Below are 19369 nucleotides of genomic sequence, written 5' to 3' on the forward strand. Positions count from 1 at the left end.
TAGTAATAAAACCAGGATGAGATACAAACTAGCCAATAAAATTGAGATTTGTTTCTATCTAAAAATAATTTTTAGCTGCCATTTAAATTTGAAAATATCAGCTGGGGATATGGCCTAGTGGCAAGAGTGCTTGTCTCTCATACATGAAGCTCTGGGTTAAATTCCCCAGCACCACATATACAGAAAATGGCCAGAAATGACGCTGCGGCTCAAGTGGCAGAGTGCTGGCCTTGAGCAAAAAGAAGCCAGGGACAGTGCTCAGGTCCTGAGTCCAAGGCCCAAGACTGGTAAATAAATAAATAATTTGAAAATATTAATGTATCTCTTATAGTAATATTATGTTCTTTTCTATTCTCTTCCTCCAGATTTGTGCTCAAACCAAAGAAAAACAAATGTACTTGCTGCTGGTGACTATCGAGTGGGGAGCAAGGAAAGATGGTCCCTACCACAGTTGTCCCCACATGCATCCACTCACTTTGATGAACTAGAACAACATCATTCAGTATATGCCTACTTACAGCAGTCCACATTGCACTTATTTGTGTCATTGACATCCAGGAGTGGCTAACTTGACCACATGCCAACATATCGTTGAAACTAAGGTACAAGAAAATCTAAATGCAAAGAAGAGAAATACACAGTTTGAATACGGGCAAATTTTAGTGTAACTTCTTGCCTTCTATATAATGTGATCTTTAAAAATAAACGAAATGTGTTCTATGTTCTTATAGTGAGTTGAACCCTGTACCAAACCATTTATAATGTATATACCTGCATATATGAAACCATTTTTATAGTTCTTTATAACCATTTCTTACCATTTAAAGGACTATTCTGAGTTATTTTTATAAACCTCTTAAAAACATGAGTTTGAGAATGTTTTTTTAATCTGCATTGTAAAGCACATTCTTAGAGTGAACTGAACTCTGTACCACACTGTTCACTCTGTACAATAGTCTCCTTACTGTGAACTTTCAAGTCCTGTTAAAGGAATTTACATAGACATCATGAAAATAAGACACTATGATTCTTTTAATTAAAAGATAGTTACAGAAAGATGGTGAGAAAGATAAGCATATTTGATTTTGATTTCTGAAGGTAGGATTCCACTAAAAAAAGTGATTTCTCTGAAGTAGTTTCTAGTACATAGAAAGCACTCAGTAATTGTTGAACTGAACTTTTTCCTGATGTTATAAGATTCTTAGGAAAGAGTAAAAAACTAACAAGAATGTGTGAAGCTGTTCACCTCGCAGAATCCAGGAACTACAGAAAGAGACAGAGATGGTTCCTGAGCTATATATAGTCACCAAAGACACACCTCCAATGGCCTACTTCCTCTGACTAGTCCCCACCTCAAAGAGATGCCACCACATACCAATAAAGCGATTAAATCATAAAATTGTCAGTTAATTAACCTATTGACTAGGTCAGAGTTTAAGTAATCCATAAACCTCTCAGTGATTGGACCCACTAGCAGTAGATCAATCTTTCAACATGTGAGCCTTTCAGGGAATATCTCATGCCCAAACCATATAACATTATGTTATGAATACACATCAAATATCTCAATCTTGTCTTAGTCTTTTTCCTTCTCCCTTACTTTAGATCATTATATTTAAGTATTTTTAATTTATATCATGGTATTTAAGTTATGGGATAGCAAGGACAAGAGTAAATACTTTCAAGTATTTTATCTTCGAATCTGGAAAAGAGTTAGTACATTTCCAGGCATACACTGTCTATCACGGTAAGAGAATTATGACCTTGTTATTGCCTTTTTTAGAGATAAGGATGTTTTAAGGAGTGAGTGTACTGATGCCAAGATGAAAAGAGGTGGGCTTAGGATGATTGATTGCATGTTTCGACTTTAGTAGTTTATAGGGTACTTGGATATTTGATTCAACATTATTTCTGCAAGTATCTGCATGGGTATTTCTGGATGAGATTGACATTTGAATCAGTAGACTGGGTAAGGCAGATTTCCCTCCCTGATGTAAGTGGGCCTCATCCAATACGCTGTAGATACAAATAGAACTGAATAGAATTCAAGAATAAGAAAGTTCTCTCTCTTCTATTTTTCTTCCCTCTGTACTTTTCTTTCTATCTTCATGCTTGGACATTGCTTTCTTTCTTTGGATTCAGATTTGGATTGGATTTATCTGGTTCTCAGGATTTTGGACTTTAACTGTTACTCTAACCACTGACTCGCTTGGGTCTCAAATTTGCTGATTAAAAGATCTCTGATTTTTAGCTTTGAGCTATGTAAGTTGATCTCATAGTATATACACACACACACAAGTGCACATATGTATACACACATATATCGTTGGTTCTGTTATTTTTATTGCTGTAACAAAATATCTGAGAAAGAGCAAATTAAAAGAGAAAAGAGATTAGTTCACAGTTTCCATTCAAGGTCACTTTGTTCTGTTGTTTCTAGGCCTGTGATGTTGTTTCTAGATCTGTGATGAGGAAATATAGCACAGCAGAGGAATATAGAGGAAATGTGCTTACTTCATTATGGCCAAGAATGGGAAGGAGCAAAATATAAACTTGTAAGTCATGCCCTAGCCAGGTGTTGGTGGATCATGCCTATAATTCTAACTACTCAGAAGGCTGAGATCTGAGGATCACTGTTCAAAGCTACTCAGAGCAGGAATGAATACATGAGACTCTTATCTCTAATTAGCCTCTAAAAATCCAAAAGTGGAGCTGTGGCTCAAGTGGGAGCATGCTAGCCTTGAGAGCAAAAGCTCTGGGACGGTAAGAGGCACAAAAAAAAAAAAAGGCCTGTTCTAAGTGATCTGCTTTCTCCAAAATTGGTCCACCTCTGAGTATACTCATTGAGATATGAGCTCTTCAGTAGATTAATCCATTGATGAGGTGAGAACCCTCATGATCCAATCACCTCTAAGCACTGTGCACTGGGGACCAAGCCTTGAATACATAAGTCTTTGGGAACACTTCATATTCAAACCACAACATCCTGTTTTTCTGAAGAACTCAAGTTAGTATAGGAACATAAAATAGGGAATGGAGAATCAAGAGAGTTAGGAAGGCCTAATTTGGGGTCATGTTACATCTTTAAAGCAGAAAAAAAAAAAAACCAGAAAACATTTCCACGAAGGCTAGAGTAAGTGGTTAAGCTACTATCTTCCTGGAGGATAAAAGTCCTAGAGAAAAAGTTCCTAAATAAACTATTTAAGACAGTAATATTTTTAAATGTTTAATTTAAATTGTTTAGCATCATGCAAATGGTGATGTTCACTTTAATGGTACACACATGTCACAAGGGGACTTTGTAGAAGGGGTACTGTGGGAAAAGGAGGAGAAAACGAGTAGATCTGAAGGTTGAAGAAGTTTGGGGGACATTACGTACATTGGGACACAGTATAATAAAGCCCATCAAATGCTGTTTGAAAAGGAGTGGGGGGAAAAGTCTAGAAAAACAAAACATCCAAACTACTAGAAAGAAGAAAAGCCAAACAAAGAGAGGAAAAGATAAAAATGTGAAATGGCATACATTCTTGGAATACAAAAGTGACAATAGCCAAGGACACAGTGGGGATACAGTGGAAACTAAACTCAGTGGGCTTAAGAATCTCATCAGGTGCATGCTTCACTCCGAGTAGCTCGGGAAAATGACTCCTTTGTGATGCCAACAGCATTATAAGGAAATCCTCCAACTATGAAGCAAACTACAACCGGTACAGAGAATTACATGATCTGGGTATCTTCACCTACTAGGGAGTGCTTCCCCTTACACAAGGATTTTGAACCTAGATGTCCAATAGACATTCCATGGTATGTTTATCCCATTTATTCTGATCTCACTGACTTTGACTCCCTATTGAGTGATAAATTATGGGGTTATATACTCACATTGACTTGTGTTATTCTCTCACACTGCAACTTAAAAGAAAGCTTCAGGACCAGGAAAGGAGAGAACTCAGTATAAGAATACAAAGTGGCAAGGCACCCATGGCTCACACCTGTAAATCTAATTAATCAGGACTCTGAGATCTGAGGATCAAGGTCCAGGCAAGAAAGTTCATGAGGGTTTTTTTTTTGGGGGGGGGGGAGGGGGTTGCCAGTTCTGGAGCTTGACCTTAGGGCCTGAGCACTGGCTTCCTTTTGCTTAAAGCTAGCACTTTACCACTTGTGCCACAGAGCCATTTCCAGCTTTTTCTACTTATGTGGTGCTGAGGAATCTGACCAGGGCTTCATGCATTCTAGGAAAGCACTTTACTGCTAAGCCACACTCCCATTCTTATCTCTAATTATCCAATAAAAGCCAGAAGTGGAACTATGGCTCAAGTGGTAGAGTGCTAACTGAGAGAGAGAGAGAGAGAGAGAGAGAGAGAGAGAGAGAGAGAGAGAGCGCCCAGGCCCTGAGTTCAAGAACCAGTACACACATATACACAGAAAGAGAGAGAGAGAGAGAGAGAGGCAGAGAGAGACAGAGAGAGAAAGACAGTGCCCAGGCCCTGAGTTCAAGAACCAGTACACACACATACACAAACACACAGGGAAAGTGAGTGAGTGAGAGAGAGAGAGAGAGGATCTAAAGTGATCAAGGCAATCTATTACTTGGAGATTTCCATCTGCCCATTCAATGTATTAGAAGAGTGAACTGCGGATAAGCAATGAAAAAGAATGGAAAAATAAGATGATAGCTATGCTTAAATAACTGACAATTTTGGTTTTTATTCCTTGAGGAAATAGCAGAAGAAACTAGAGACAAAACATAATGAGGAAGCATTTTTTTCTGCTTTGATATAGAGAAACAACTTTCTAATTATCTAATCCTTCTCAAAATGGAACAGAATGTAGTTAAAGTTAACAAAGTCCAACACAAAAAGCACTGACTCAGACACTGGGTAAACGTTATTTTTAATAGCAATGCTTCATTCCCCTGGCCTCTTATCTCCATCTAGAAATACTTCAACACCCCTCCCCATCTCCTTCTCCAACCCCTAGTCCTCCCCAGCAGAAGAGGAAGGACCTAACTGGGGAGTTTGAGGGGGGTGGGGAATCACTGGGTCTGCAACTACTCTTCCTAACCTGAACACATGCATCCTGGTCTGTTCTTTGCAGCATAAAGCTCAGCTGCTGTCCATCTCTGCAGGGATGAAGGGATGAGTCTGCTTGATTCAGGAGCAAAAGATGAAGTACTAGCCTTGATCAATCATCTTAAGTCATCCTCTACTATCAGATAGATCTGATAATATTTCGATTCTGCCTGTTTAGTTAGGCCCAAACTCAGATGAAGAAAAGGATGGTACACCCTCTAAATTTTCAAGCATATCTGTGAAGAATATTGCCCTGAAGAAGTTAAATATATAACCCTAAAGTAGTTTTACATGTAAGGTTCTATGACTTTACGACTTTTCAGATACTTTCAAGATTTGTTTTTAACGTAATACCTTATTGGTAGCTCAAATTCAATTATTTCAAAGTTAAATTTCTCTCTTTGCCAAACCTGTTCATTTCCCCAACATTGCTATATGTCAGAAGCATCACAGTCCTCATATTTATGAAGAGTTAAGTATGATGGGGAAGATATAAATGTTTCCTACTGTGGTTTTAGGTTAGTAGCAACATACTGTGGTAGTTGAAAGCCTGGCTGTGACTGCCATGGCCTTGTGAGAGACACAGCAAAGAGAAAAGGCCAAAGCCGCATCCAGTGGTGCAATTTAAAAGCTGCCATGAGATAGAGAAATAATTTCAAAAAGAAAACTAGGAAATGTCACCATCAAGGCTACAAAGAAGAGCATTTCAGGAAAAAAGTGCAATCAAAGGAGATGAGATGTGGGGTATAAGCAACATGAACATGTAAGTAGTTCAAAGCAGGTAAGACACTGTCCCTGACTTCAAGACACAAACTTCCAAGAAAAAAAATCATTATAAAAGACACGAAGAAGTGTCTTGGGGATTCTGGCAACATGTAGAATAAGCAACTAGACAAGACTAAGAGAAGGGACTATCAAAGGTAGCCCTTCTGGTAGAGATGACATCCATTCTGGATCTAAACAGAAGTCAAGGCAAGGAAGAATAGAGGGTCCTATACAGAGAGAGGCATGGTGGGCCAAGTTATATAGCTGAAGAGGGTACCAAATACTTGGGCAGGGCTGGGAATATGGCCTAGTGGCAAGAGTGCTTGCATCATATGCATGAAGCCCTGGGCTCAATTCCTCAGTACCACATATATAGAAAATGGCCATAAGTGGTGCTGTGGCTCAAGTGGTAGAGTGCTAGCAGTGAGTAAAAAGAAACCAGGGACAGTGCTCAGGCCCTGAGTTCAAGGCCCAAGACTTGCAAAAAAAAAAAAAACCAAAAAACACTTGAGCCAAATACTTGGGCAACAGAGAATAATTAAAAAGCTCTAGAGCTAAATGCTCCTGAGGAGAAATGAAAGGAATGAAATTGAGAGCTAGTAAACTAAAACATGAAAAGCCTCATGCAGCAACTGAAAGCAAATGGAGAGGTCAGGAAGGCTTTGAACAAAAAGTGACATGAATAAATGTGAACAAGTCAGGTGGGAAAATGAAAAATTAATTGAGGGGACCAAAACAAGGGTAGATGTTGAAAGAAAGACCAATTAACTAGCTTTGATACTATCAGATACTGACAGAGAGAATGAAGAGGAAAATGAAGAGGGTTCCAGTGGCTCATGCCTGTAATCCTACTGACTCATGAGGTGACAGGCAGTTCAGGCATAAAAGTCTTTGAGACTCTATCTCCAATTAACCAGCAAAATGCTATCCTGAAGACATGACTCACAAGGTAGAGCACGAGCCTTGATCAAAAAAACCTAGTGAGAGCACAAGGCACTGAGTTCAAGCTCCAGCACTAAAAAACAAACAAACAACCAAATAAAGATAAAATACATTACCCACTAAAAGGAAAAGAAATAATGCAGTGGAAAAATAAGAGAAGCTGATTTTTAAATTCTGACTGAATCAACTGAGTAGACTCTAGGTCATTCAATTAGAAACAGGACATCAGAAAGAGCGTTGAAGAGAGTGCAGGAGAAAGAGAAGGTAAAGAGAAAGGAGAAAGATTAAAGATAAGTAATATTTTGGAAATAAATGATGGCTTGTACCTTTGGAACACCCAAGTGAAGACTATTTATTACTGTCTGAATAACTCATTAGGCAGACAGGTGGGAGGTAGTTTCAAGTTTGATCATATGTATAAGGAGGAACAGAGCACTAATTCAAGAGAGAAACAGGACTAAGAAATTATTATTATTACTATTTTTATAGTGTCAGTCCTGGCACTTGAAGTCAGGGCCTGGGTACTGTCCTTGATCTTTTATGCTCAAGGCTAGTGTTCTACCATTTGAGCCATGGTTCCTCTTCTGGCTTTTTTGTTTGTTTTTTGGGTAGTTAAGACTCTCACAGACTTTCCTTCCCAGGCTGGCTTTGAACCACATCCTCAGATCTCAGCCTCCTGTGTAGCTAGGATTACAGACATGAGCCACCAGTGCCCAGCTAAGAAATTATTGTTTTAGGAAAGGACTCAGTTGAGTACATTTATAGAAAGAAACTGAAGGTAGCAGGCCCAGGACTGGGAAAGAACAGTTGGTAGTTCTCTCCTACTTAATGTTAATTTATAGTACAGAAAAATAAGGTAGATCCTCCATACCTAAAGCACAGACTCATGAGTTAATTGATAAAGTACATCAGTACAGATCACAAGGCATTTCAAACAGATGATAAATTGGTAAAAATGAATTATCATCAACTAATCACTTTAATGAAACATTGTATGGTATGGAAATAAAATCACTTGGCAAGACACGTATAAGTCAGGAATCAGTGGGAAGTAGTAGGAGGTGAATCATGCATGCAATAACAATAAAGAAGCTGGCCTGCTCCTGGCATCATTCTACCTGAGCTCCTCACCTCTCCAGCTGGCAATCCTGGTGCTGCCCTGTTAAGGCCCTTTCACCCCACAGGGCAACGGGCCTGGAATTCTGTGGATGTTTTGGTGCCCACATGAGTCCTTTCCATCCCATTCCCATTGACACTATCCTAGTACTGATTCTTAGAGAAATCTTCTGCATCCAGATCGTATCCATCCCCTTGATCACCTCATGGAAGGGAAGCCGAAAAGACAAAGAAGTCCAAGAGAAAAAAAAACAGCTTTCTGTGTCTGTCAGTGTGCTCCTGGCTTAGAACAACTCCTCACTGTCCACTAGCTGAAGCCCATCGCCATAAGGCCTCAACAACACATCTTCCCAAATTTATACATTGTTACTCCCAACATAAACTGTCCATTCAGATAAACTGATGTACTGAAACATCCCTAAAATGTTTATCTCATTTTCTTGGCTTTATTTTTCTTTTAATTCTTTCAGCAAATTCTAATTCTTCAGAGGGAAGCTTTCTCTCTGACAACCCATGGTAGTTTACTCAGTAACTCTTCATTCTTTACCCTGATTGCTTTTCTTCATCACATTCAATTCTGTTACATGGTTTTGGATATTTGTTGAGATTTTTCCTGTCTGATTTTTTATACTAACAATATTAACTCCATAAGAGCAAGGTCATTTTCTCTCTAATCCAGTGCTATTTCCCAGCGTCTAATATAGAGCCTTGTATATTATAGACATCCAATAGATAGCGAGAATCTGGAACCAACCCAGATGCCCCTCAGTAGACGAATGGATCAGGAAAATGTGGTACATATACACAATGGAATTTTATGCCTCTATCAGAAAGAATGACATTGTCCCATTTGTAAGGAAATGAAAGGACTTGGAAAAAATTATACTAAGTGAAGTGAGCCAGGCCCAAAGAAACATGGACTCTATGGTCTCCCTTACTGGGAATAATTAGTACAGGTTTAGGCAAGTCATAGCAGAGCATCACAAGAGCCCAATAGCTATACCCTTATGAAAACATAAGATGATGCTTAGTGAAATGAACTCCATGTTATGGAAACGATTGTTATATCACAGTTGTAACTACTTTCAATGTGCCATATGTAACTGTAGCTTCTATTATTGATGATGTTCTTGTATCACCTTCCTGTGGTTGTACCTACACTATCTCTGTAATCTTATCTGAGTATATTGGAAACTGTGTATACTGGTATTGGAAGTAGGAAATTGAAAGGGAATACCAAAATTGAGAGACACAGGGTAAAAAAAGACAAACAACTACAAAAGCAATACTTGCAAAACTGTTTGGTGTAAGTGAACTGAACACCTCAGGGGGGGAAAGGGAAAGGGGGAGGAGGGAGGGGGTATGAGGGACAAGGGAACAAACAGTACAAGAAATGTATCCAATGCCTAACGTATGAAACTGTAACCTCTCTGTACATCAGTTTGATAATAAAATTTTGAAAAAAAAGAAAAAAAGAAAAATAGATCCAGAGAAAAAAAGAAGAGGTTACATTGATCAAGATGAATTGTATTCATAAACTGACATGTGAGTTGAAACCCCTTTATACAAATACTTAAAGAGAGTCTTGATGATTGACTAAGAAAACATTCTTGTTAACAGGAACTACAGCAATAATATTCAGGTGTGACAGGGCATCACATCAACGTATTCATGTGTTGTTTTTTTTTAGGGAAAAAGGTTTTTGCATTATACACCTAAATTTTTTATAAGTTTGAGATTATTTAAAACAATTTAATGTACTGGATGAAAGAAAATTGAGTATTTAAAGCAAATATAATGTAAAATTGTGGAGCCCATAAAATATAGAAACAAAATATAATAACTAAAAGCATAGAAGAAGCTCACTGTCATTGGGTTCTAACATGATATGTAAAATAACATGGAATTATTTGAAAATAATCTGTGATATCTTTTTTTTTTTTTTTTTTTTTTTTGCCAGTCCTGGGCCTTGGGCTCAGGGCCTAAGCACTGTCCCTGGCTTCTTTTTGCTCAAGGCTAGCACTCTGCCACTTGAGCCACAGCGCCACTTCTGGCCGTTTTCTGTATATGTGGTGCTGGGGAATTGAACCCAGGGCCTCATGTATACGAGGCAAGCTCTCTTGCCGCTAGGCCATATCCCCAGCCCCAATCTGTGATATCTTAAAAATGCTTAATATACTCTAGAGCAGTCACTGGTAAGCAAATTAATATTAGCCAAAGATATAGATGTTCACAGAAAAAATAACTGCATAAGTGTAAAAAGGAGGGTGTTATGCCTTCAAAAGCACCTAAGAGTTACATTAATATTGGCATATTAATATGACATAAAGGAGAAACAATTAGAACCAGCTTGTTACATATTATTACTCAAAACTTTAAATTTTCTGACATTAATTCTTCACAGGCAAAAGTGAAAAACTCAAGTATGAGACAAAAAGTATTCAAGTATATTCTACACATATGGATAATATTGCCAAAATTGAGCTATGCAATTAAAAAATATGAAAATTATAGAAATTACAATTGAAAAGCAGACTTTAGTAAGTCATTTGTTAAGAAAGAAATAATTGGCAAAAAATCTTTAGCCTAATTCCATGCTATACATATATTGCAAGATTATATTATGTAATATGCAATAAATTAATCAAACCTGTAATATTGCTCTTTCAGGCAATAATGAGATATCAAATGCTAGACTGAGGAGTTCAGATGAACTGTCTGTAGAGTCTGATCCATCAGTTCTCCTGGATTTTAACATGTGTCTATATGTTTTCAATTGCATTTCATGTTCTAATACCTGCAGTGAAAGGAATTTACAAATTCCATGGATCAGATGAGATAACACATTCAGAGCACCATGACTGACATACTGACAGCACTATGTACAGATTACTTATTGTCATTACAAAAATTATAATTTTCTCTAAACCACCATGACTTTACAGATCATTGCTCTAAGCTGTCATAAAATATCAGTCAGCCACTCTTAAAGATCTGGTTTAACTTCCTCTTATTTAGATAGAAAAACTAAGCACCCCCCCCCCAAGTGAAAGATATGGTAATTGGCATGGAAGGGAGGTGGTTAGTTAACACAGTAACACTAAACAGGGGAGTCCAAAAGAAATTATTTGGAGATTTGCCTGATTTCTCATGAAATTCCTGTTTAACTATGATACACCACTACACACTGTGTAAGAAATCAGAAATTTTAAAGGTAAGTGTGTATTTCACCCTTTTCTCTTCCACACACAATTTCAGTGGGCTACACTTGGGCTACATTAGAGCCTAAGGAAGGGCACACATTGAAGAGCCATGATACACAGATGCTCCCTTCCTCTGCCATCTCATTTCACCTAAGCAAATGCAGAATTACTATTGGCCAACAAATTCTAGAGCTAGAGATGTTCTTTCTCTAAATATCTAGTTCATCATATATGTAAATGTTAAGAACAGTGTATTACCAAGTATGTAATATACACTATCTTTTTTCAACTCGAGTGTGTGAAGCATTGGGCTCAGTATATGGTGAAGACGACGGGAACATAACCTGAGGCAGAACAACATGGCAAATTATAAGCTTCTTCTATTCGACTCTGTGAATGAGAAGATATAGGGTAACAAAGTAGAGCTATGTTCTGAAGCGACAAAAAAAAAAAATAGAGAAAGACCATTGGGATTCACAAAAGTGACAGGACAGAAGGAAAAGAAAATAGAAAGACAGCAGAGAAAGCCAGTGGCTCACACCTATAACCCTAACTACTTGGGATACAGAATGGGAAAATCAATGTTCAAGGCCAGCTCAGGTAAGAAAAGTTTGCAAGTCTCCTCCTCAACCCACAACTGGGTACAGAGGCCTGTTTTATAAACCTAAGCTATGTGGAAGGGTAAGATTGAGAGGCTTGAAATTCTAGACTAGGCCAGCTAGAAAAATCCACAAAATTCCATCTCAATAGAAAGAAGCTTGGTATGATAGCTCATAAATATCCTCCCAGCTATGACAGAAAGCCTAAAATGAGTGCACTGTGGCCCAGGTGTATGGGCTAGGCAGGAAGCAGAATCGCATCTCAAAAGTAACCAGCATAAAACAGAGCTAGAAGTGTGTCTTGGAGGTAGAGCAGCAGCCTAGTAAGTAAAGCCCCTCAGTTCAAACTGCAATACGGAGGAGGGGGAGGAGGGGGAGGGGGAAGGGGAGGAGGGGGAGGAGGGGGAGGGGGAAGGGGAGAGGGGAGGGGGAGGGGGAGGAGGGGGAGGAGGAGGAGGAGGAGGAAGAAAGGAAGGAAAGAAAGAAGGAAGGAAGGAAAAAGGATTAGCTCTCCAATGGAGTAGGGGAGCTGAATCTATAACAAAGTAAATCAGGTGGCCCTGGGTGGGAGAGCCATAGTAGTTGGCTGTGGAAAGAGAGAGAGGGTCTGACATGGACCCATCAAAAAGTTTAAGAAGCAGGGAAGTAAAGAAATGAGAAGCTTGGTGGTTTGTGGCCCCTCCCTTCCTGATGAAGTACAAGTCCTACTAAGTAAGGATCACTGCAGAAACAGCACCAAACACAGAGCCTGCAACTGCTGGAGTGCTCCCCCTCTGGGAGCAGCCTCTCAACTACTGGTGTTTCCTTTCAAGTGGGACTGAATCCAGGTCCTGTGGCCCATGTAACCCTTCCAGCTTCCTCCCTCCCACAGGGTAGTTAACTGCTGGGTGGTGTCTAGCAGCACTAAGACTAGCATCTAGGGGCTGCCACCAGCAACAGGTGGTTGCTGCCAGGCATGCAGAGGAGTATGAGCCCAGTTCCTGCACTGAGACTGGCAGGTGGAGCACCTGAGTCCCCCAATTCTCCCCATCCAGTCCAGATTCAGTGCTCTGTTTACTCCCACTCTCCCACGCAGCGGGGGAGGGGTGGGAACCACAAGGCTTGAACATCTTTTGTTCCTGAGGACACAAAATGGTAGTTGGTAGAACAAGCTGGAACCTTCCCCGCCCACAGGCTGCAAAGCTCCATGCTGCCAGTAGCAGGTACCAATCCACAAAGAGGGGAAACTTGTGAAGCAGAGAACTGACCCCTGGCAAGTCCCACCCATATTCCACATCATAGGAGACTGTACACTGCAAGAGACTCCTGCTAGTTTTTTCTCTGAGTAGTGCTGGGGATCAAGCTGTATGATGAGCACATGGGGACATGGCTGGTTAATGAACTATCCCCTTAACCCTGCAGTGAGAAACTCCCCTCCATCTCAGCCACTCTGCAGACCTGCCTGAACATTGAGAACAAGTGAGGGCTGAGGGCATGTTCAAGTAGAGCATCTGCCTAGCAAGCATGAGATACTGAGTTCAAACCCCAGAACTACACTTCAACTGAAAGACTATACAGGTGACTGAAACACCCAACCAACAACTCAGCTTTAGCTGCATAAATCCCAACACAGGAAACACAAGAGACATGAAAACAACAAGGCAGGGCTGGGAATATGGCCTAGTGGTAGAGTGCTTGCCTCATATACATGAAGCCCTGGATCCGATTCTTCAGCATCACATATATAGGAAAAGCCAGAAGTGGTGCTGTGGCTCAAGGGGTAGTGCACTAGCCTTGAGCAAAAAGAAGCCAGGGACAGTGCTCAGGCCCAGAGTCCCAAGCCCTAGCACTGGCAAAAACAAACAACAAAAAAAAAAACCACCAAAAAAAAAAAAAAACCAAGGCAGCATGACTCTTCCAAATAACAGAAATTGCACAAGAATGGACTTTAACAACAGTGCAGTGTACAAAATCCCAAAGAATTCAACAGAATCATTGTAAGAATGATTAATGGAATAAAAAGGAATACATTTATTAAGTTTTTATCATTTATATCCATTTTAGATATATCCATTTCTCTTTCACTTTAGCATTATTCACCCACCCAAATGTCAGTCTCAGAAAAACTTCACCAAAATCTTTATATAAAATGATAAATATTTTTTCCTGGATGTTCATAGTTCAAATGAAAAAATAGAAATTCTTAAAAAATAATTGGGATAACTGATTGAAAATATTAGAAGCTATTGGAAGAGTAAAGAGCCCACCAAAAACATAATACCAAGGATTTTAGTGACTATGATCTTGTTAACCTGATTCTTTAAAATATTGGTTTCCAATATACCATACCATACCATCTCAGTTTCTCGAACTTGAATCCTCCGCTTTGTTTCTTCCCGCCAGTGGGCTATGAAAATTTTTTGCCTGAATATACTGAACATCTGATGTAACTGTGATAGGACCTCTGGAGAAAAATGTATTAGAGTACTGTATATAGTTAAAGCTATTTCCAAAAATATCCTAAATGATTTCTTATACTAAATGATAGATTATCCCTGGAACCAAGGTTGCTTCTAATGTTTTTTTTTTGTCTTAATTACATCCAAAACTAGGTTTGAGAGTGTGCAATGGTACTCTTTGACTTTATGAACTTATAAACATCATTTTTGTCCTTAGAAATTAGTTACAACAGAATATAATTGTTTTTAAAGCAAGCCTATTCTTTATAAAGCAGAACTTTTAAACTTATTTATAAAAAAAAAAAATAGCCACAAGGTAATATTAAAATTTAATGTCCTTGAATTTAAGATGCCTTAGAAATGAAAGGACTGCCTCATATACACCAGCTGAAGTCCAAACCTCAATTATAGGGACCAAGAAGACAGAATGGGCTTGTGGGTAGACTGCCAGAGGGCAGTGGCTCCTTAGTACCACCAGTGGTTTTCTTTCAGGAGAGACCTTTTAAAGTGTGTGTGTGTGTGTGTGTGTGTGTGTGTGTGTGTGTGTGCGCTTTGTTTTGAGTTTGGGAGGTTTCCAACTGAATTTGGATATCTAGGTTTTGTGTGACTACTCTCAACATTTAAACTTTGGCCACAAATTTCTAAAATTTGTTCAAAATTGTGCAAATAGAACAGAACAAGTCAGCTACCAGTTTTCAACACTACAGCTGGAGATTTAAAAAGCCTTTGACTTCCCCTGAATCTGCCTTTGTGGGTCACTGCCCCACTATGCTATTTTTTCCTGATATCCACGCCTTTTCAGAAGCCTATACCTCAATTTGTTTAGCTAATTAATGTTCCTCAAATTGGGCTACTGTGAGCTGGGCACCAGTGGCCCACATGTTGTAATCCTAGCTACTCAGGAGGCTGAGATCTGAGGATCATGGTTCAAAGCCAACCTGGGCAGAAAAGTCCCTGAGAGACTTTTAATCTCCAATTAACCACTCAAAAACCGGGAGTGGTGCTGTGGCTCAAAGTGGTAGAGCCCTCAGCAAAAGAGCTCAAAGGACAGGCCCTGAGTTCAAGTCCCCACAACAGACAAAAGAAAAGAAAGTTAGACATTGTGGCATTACTAAGAATGAATAAGATTTATTATTCTGTATCTGTTCCGTTCATCTAATTTATCTAAGCAAATTATTCTTGCTCTATCATTTTATGCTTAAGGGTTTAGGACTCAGTTTGAACAATCCTACCTGTAAGTCCAGCTCCCAACCTGAAGAACAAGCAAAACCAGATCTGTCTACTTCAGTTGTCTTTTCAGGGCAATTATCTTAGAGATTTCAACACTTGTATTGGCATGTAAAACGGAGGCTTAATAATTATTTCTTTAGGGCTGGGGATATAGCCTAGTGGCAAGAGTGCCTGCCTCGGATACACGAGGCCCTAGGTTCGATTCCCCAGCACCACATATATGGAAAACGGCCAGAAGCGGCGCTGTGGCTCAAGTGGCGGAGTGCTAGCCTTGAGTGGGAAGAAGCCAGGGACGGTGCTCAGGCCCTGAGTCCAAGGCCCAGGACTGGCCAATAATAATAATAATAATAATAATAATTTCTTTAAATTAATATGTTTGCTTGAATTGTTAAATTAATATGTTTGCTTGAATTGTTTCCCACCAAACTAACTTCCCATACATTTAAGTGTTTACATTTATTTTAGTTTTTATCTTTTCAGTTATAACAAGCATAAAGAAAAAAACATGCTAGGGGTGATTACTTACTGTTCTATCAGCAATTGCGTATTCTCTAAACTAAATAAGCTTATATTTATTAGACATTTAGGTCTTTCTTATAGTATTATGCAACACATTCATTATACTTTATAAATTTCCATTCATTTTAATGGTACCACTTTGAAAATCATAACTAGGGTATTATTTGGAATTCCTGACAGTAAATGCTCAAGGAAAAATTTAACCATTGTCATGACCAAGAGTTATGTAGAACTTTGCATTGATTGTGTGGCTGGTATGTCCACCAGTACTGAAGAGAAAGAGAGAAAGAGAAAGAAGGTGGGGAGAAAGAGAGCAGGGAGGGAAAGAAGGAGGGAGGAAGAAAGAGAGTGGATGTGAGTGTGTGTAAGAGAGAGAGACAGAGTTACATAGGACATATATTGCCCTGAAAGCAAGGGAAGAAGATTAACCTTCATTAAGTTTCTTGATATGACAGTAGTTAATTTTCACTTAAGACATTTTAAGAGACTTATAACTTTGAAATTATTTGCTTTAGAATATAAATCTTTGCTGTACAAATATGCTGAATACTTTATAAATATATGCTCCCATGTTGTCCAATAGTGAGTTAAGATGATATAAAAAGTAAAAGGCAAGATATAGAAGGAAAGTAAATACAGAAAAGGAACAAGTATATAGAAATAGGGGAGGAGAAAAGAGGGAATGAGTAGAAAGAACATCAGCAGCACTTCATGATTCAACCTAAACAGAAGTAGATTGGGAGGGAAAGGAAATTAAAGGCAAAATAGAGAAGAGATGAGATCAAAACTGACAAGAGATGAAAGACTGTGAAGGAAGGGCAGAGTAAGAGAATGTTTGAGGCTAAAAAACTGAACAGAGGAGCACACAGGACCAAGAGACCATCACAAGACAAAGGAGAGTCTTCTGAGGCAAAAACAAAGGAAGTGCAAAGAGGGGGAAAGAAAAAAAGCCTAAACTGCTTTCTCTCTAGAATGTGAAAGTAACTTTCATCTATAAAGGAATTTTAAAGAGCATTATCTCCTACTATTACAACCATGCTGAGTGTTAGACAATTTACTAGTTCCTAATCTTTATTATGTAATCTGAAGTTCAAACAGTCATGTTGGATTGCTTTCTTTTTGTTATTATTGTTGTCATGTTGGCTTTGTTCTTTACTAGTACTGAGGACTGAACCTAAGGCCTTGCTATGCTAGGCAACCACTCTACCCAGTGAGTCTATGACCTTCAAAAGATCTGTTCCTAAGGGAGACACAAACAGTGGTGGTCAAAAGAAAATGATTTCCCATTGCACCTCAACCATAGACAAGTAGGTATAACAATGGGTTGTAAAAAATCTAAGCAAACAACTAGAGATCTTTACTCCTAGTATCTCCTAAGATTATACACAGGAGCGTCCCAATCTTTATAACCACTGAGACCTTAAGTAAGAGAAAACATTTCTTTAAGATTGCTCCTACATACATTAAATAAAAAAATGTAGGGCTCTACAGTAAATTTTGGTATCCATCCACAACATACTGGTTCTCTGGAATGTAAAAAAGCTACAAGTAGATCCCAATATATGCTTATACACGTGCATGCACAAATACAAATAAGATTTGATTTAAGTATACCTATCTCAAATACAATAACATTTATTAAAATAAATCTCATTGAGTGTTTTCAATCAGTGGCTCCACTTTCCTAAACATACATTCTCTACATTCTCTAAACATACAAACCACACCTAACAGTTCATGATTTATATTGATAAATACAAAAATTAGTAATTATATATAATAATTTACCTAGAAGTCTTTCTTTTTGCCTTTTGACATAAGATTGCCAGGGATAAAATACTAATTTTTGAAGTTTTAAGTGGTGATGATCCATTGCTCGTCCCATTTTTGCCTCTGTGATAACATCATCATTTAGACGCGCTTTTGCCAGGTCTCTCCAAGAGCTGCAGGCAGGAGATACAGAAGAAGAATATTTTAATGTTAGGAAAATAAATTACGAGGATTAAGAAATGATGTTTTCTTTCTCCCCTCAAAAATCAAACATAGAAAAAAAATTCCATGAGTTGGGTATATCCTGAAGAAATCCTGATAGCTTCACAAAACAGAAGATTATATGACAATCATATTTCCTTTCTGGACAAGATAAATCATAGGAAAACATTATAATAATTTTTAATTTACTATAATGTTGATTTTTAAAGGAAGGAGATAAAAATTCTAAAACATATTGGACCTCGATGATTTCAGAAAAGTTATGCCACAAAGAAGTAAAGATGAGCTGGGCACTGGTGGCTCATGCTTGTAACCTTTGCTACTCGGGAGGATGAGATCTGAGGATCATGGTTCTGAAGAGTGAAGGTAAATCTTACTTTGAGGCAGCAGTGACTCCATTTTGAAACCGTAGCCATCTTGTTGTTTATGTTGGACTGTAAAAACTAGATGTTTGTGCTGAAACTGTTGAGCTGTAAATTCCTTAAACAAAGCTATCTTAAAGCCAGCCAGGCCCCACTCTGTGCCTGTAACCTCGGGCCTGCACAAACTCTGAGAAATGGCCATGCCAGCCAAAGATAAACAAGCACTGTGAGCCCACTCAGGCCACCAAATACTCCAAATACCTAACAGGGCAGGTTGTCAGAACCCAGACAACCAAAGGACTGTTTTGGTAACTTCTGTCCACCCTGGAATGTTTTTACCCCCGAGCCAATCAGAATTGTGCCCAAACCCTAATCTTGCTTAAACTCCTGGTTGCTATAACTTTGTGGTTTTTGCCTTTATAAACCCTGTAAGATTTCAGCTTATGGTCCTCCTCCCTATCTCTGCTGTGTCAGTGAATGGGACGAGTCCCAAGCTGCAGTTTGCCTGAATAAAAGCCTTGCTTTTGCATTTCGGAATGTCTGGCTCTCGGTGGTCTTCTTGGAGGTCGTCTCGTGACTTCGGGCATAACAGTTGGGGGCTTGTCCGGGATGCCCCAAGGACCCCTGAGACCCCAGACCCCGAAAGTAAGGAACAGGGCTGTTCATTCTGTGTGTCTGTGTCTGTGTGACTTGTAGTTTGGTTTTCTGTTTTGGCCGGCCACCTAAATCTGAACCTGTAGGTAGTGAAGGACCAGCCGGAGCAGACGCACTCATATGGGCAGTTCTGGAGGACTTGGGGAACGCCTCAAGCCCTCCACAGGGGGCTCAAGCTTCCCACTACCACCCTGAAACTGAAGTACTGAACCGGGAGGCCCTTCTAACGAGCGCCCATCCATCCCACTCTGTATTCGGGGTTGTCTGGTCCGCTCCTACACAGGAGCAGGAGAGAGACAGCCTCAAGACTGTGTGGTCTGCCTCCTCAGGTGGGCAGGAGAGACACAGTGAGATTGTGTGGTCTGCCTCCTCAGAGAGGCAGGAGAGACACAGTCGAACCTGTAAGCCGTGGCTCCCTAAGTCTGTCTGTGAGTGTTGTCTGGTCTTTGTGCCTGCGTTTATTGTTTTGTGTTTCTT

General features: G+C 39.3%; 1 protein-coding gene across 1 annotated transcript in view; it reads right to left on the reverse strand.

Moving 5' to 3' along the window:
- The window catches only part of LOC125346931 (dynein regulatory complex subunit 6-like), a 103687-nt gene extending 89548 nt beyond the window's left edge, over positions 1–14139 (reverse strand). Inside the window, exons 1-3 of the mRNA XM_048339875.1 lie at positions 14031–14139; positions 10546–10692; positions 519–614 (exon numbers count right to left, since the gene is read on the reverse strand). Coding sequence (XP_048195832.1) covers positions 519–614; positions 10546–10692; positions 14031–14117 — 330 coding nt within the window. The 5' untranslated portion in view covers positions 14118–14139. The remainder of the gene's footprint in view (positions 1–518; positions 615–10545; positions 10693–14030) is intronic.
- Between the last annotated feature and the right edge of the window lie 5230 nt (positions 14140–19369).

The sequence above is a fragment of the Perognathus longimembris genome, chromosome 2 (genome assembly GCF_023159225.1).
Source record: "Perognathus longimembris pacificus isolate PPM17 chromosome 2, ASM2315922v1, whole genome shotgun sequence".
Classification (NCBI taxonomy): Eukaryota; Metazoa; Chordata; class Mammalia; order Rodentia; family Heteromyidae; genus Perognathus; species Perognathus longimembris.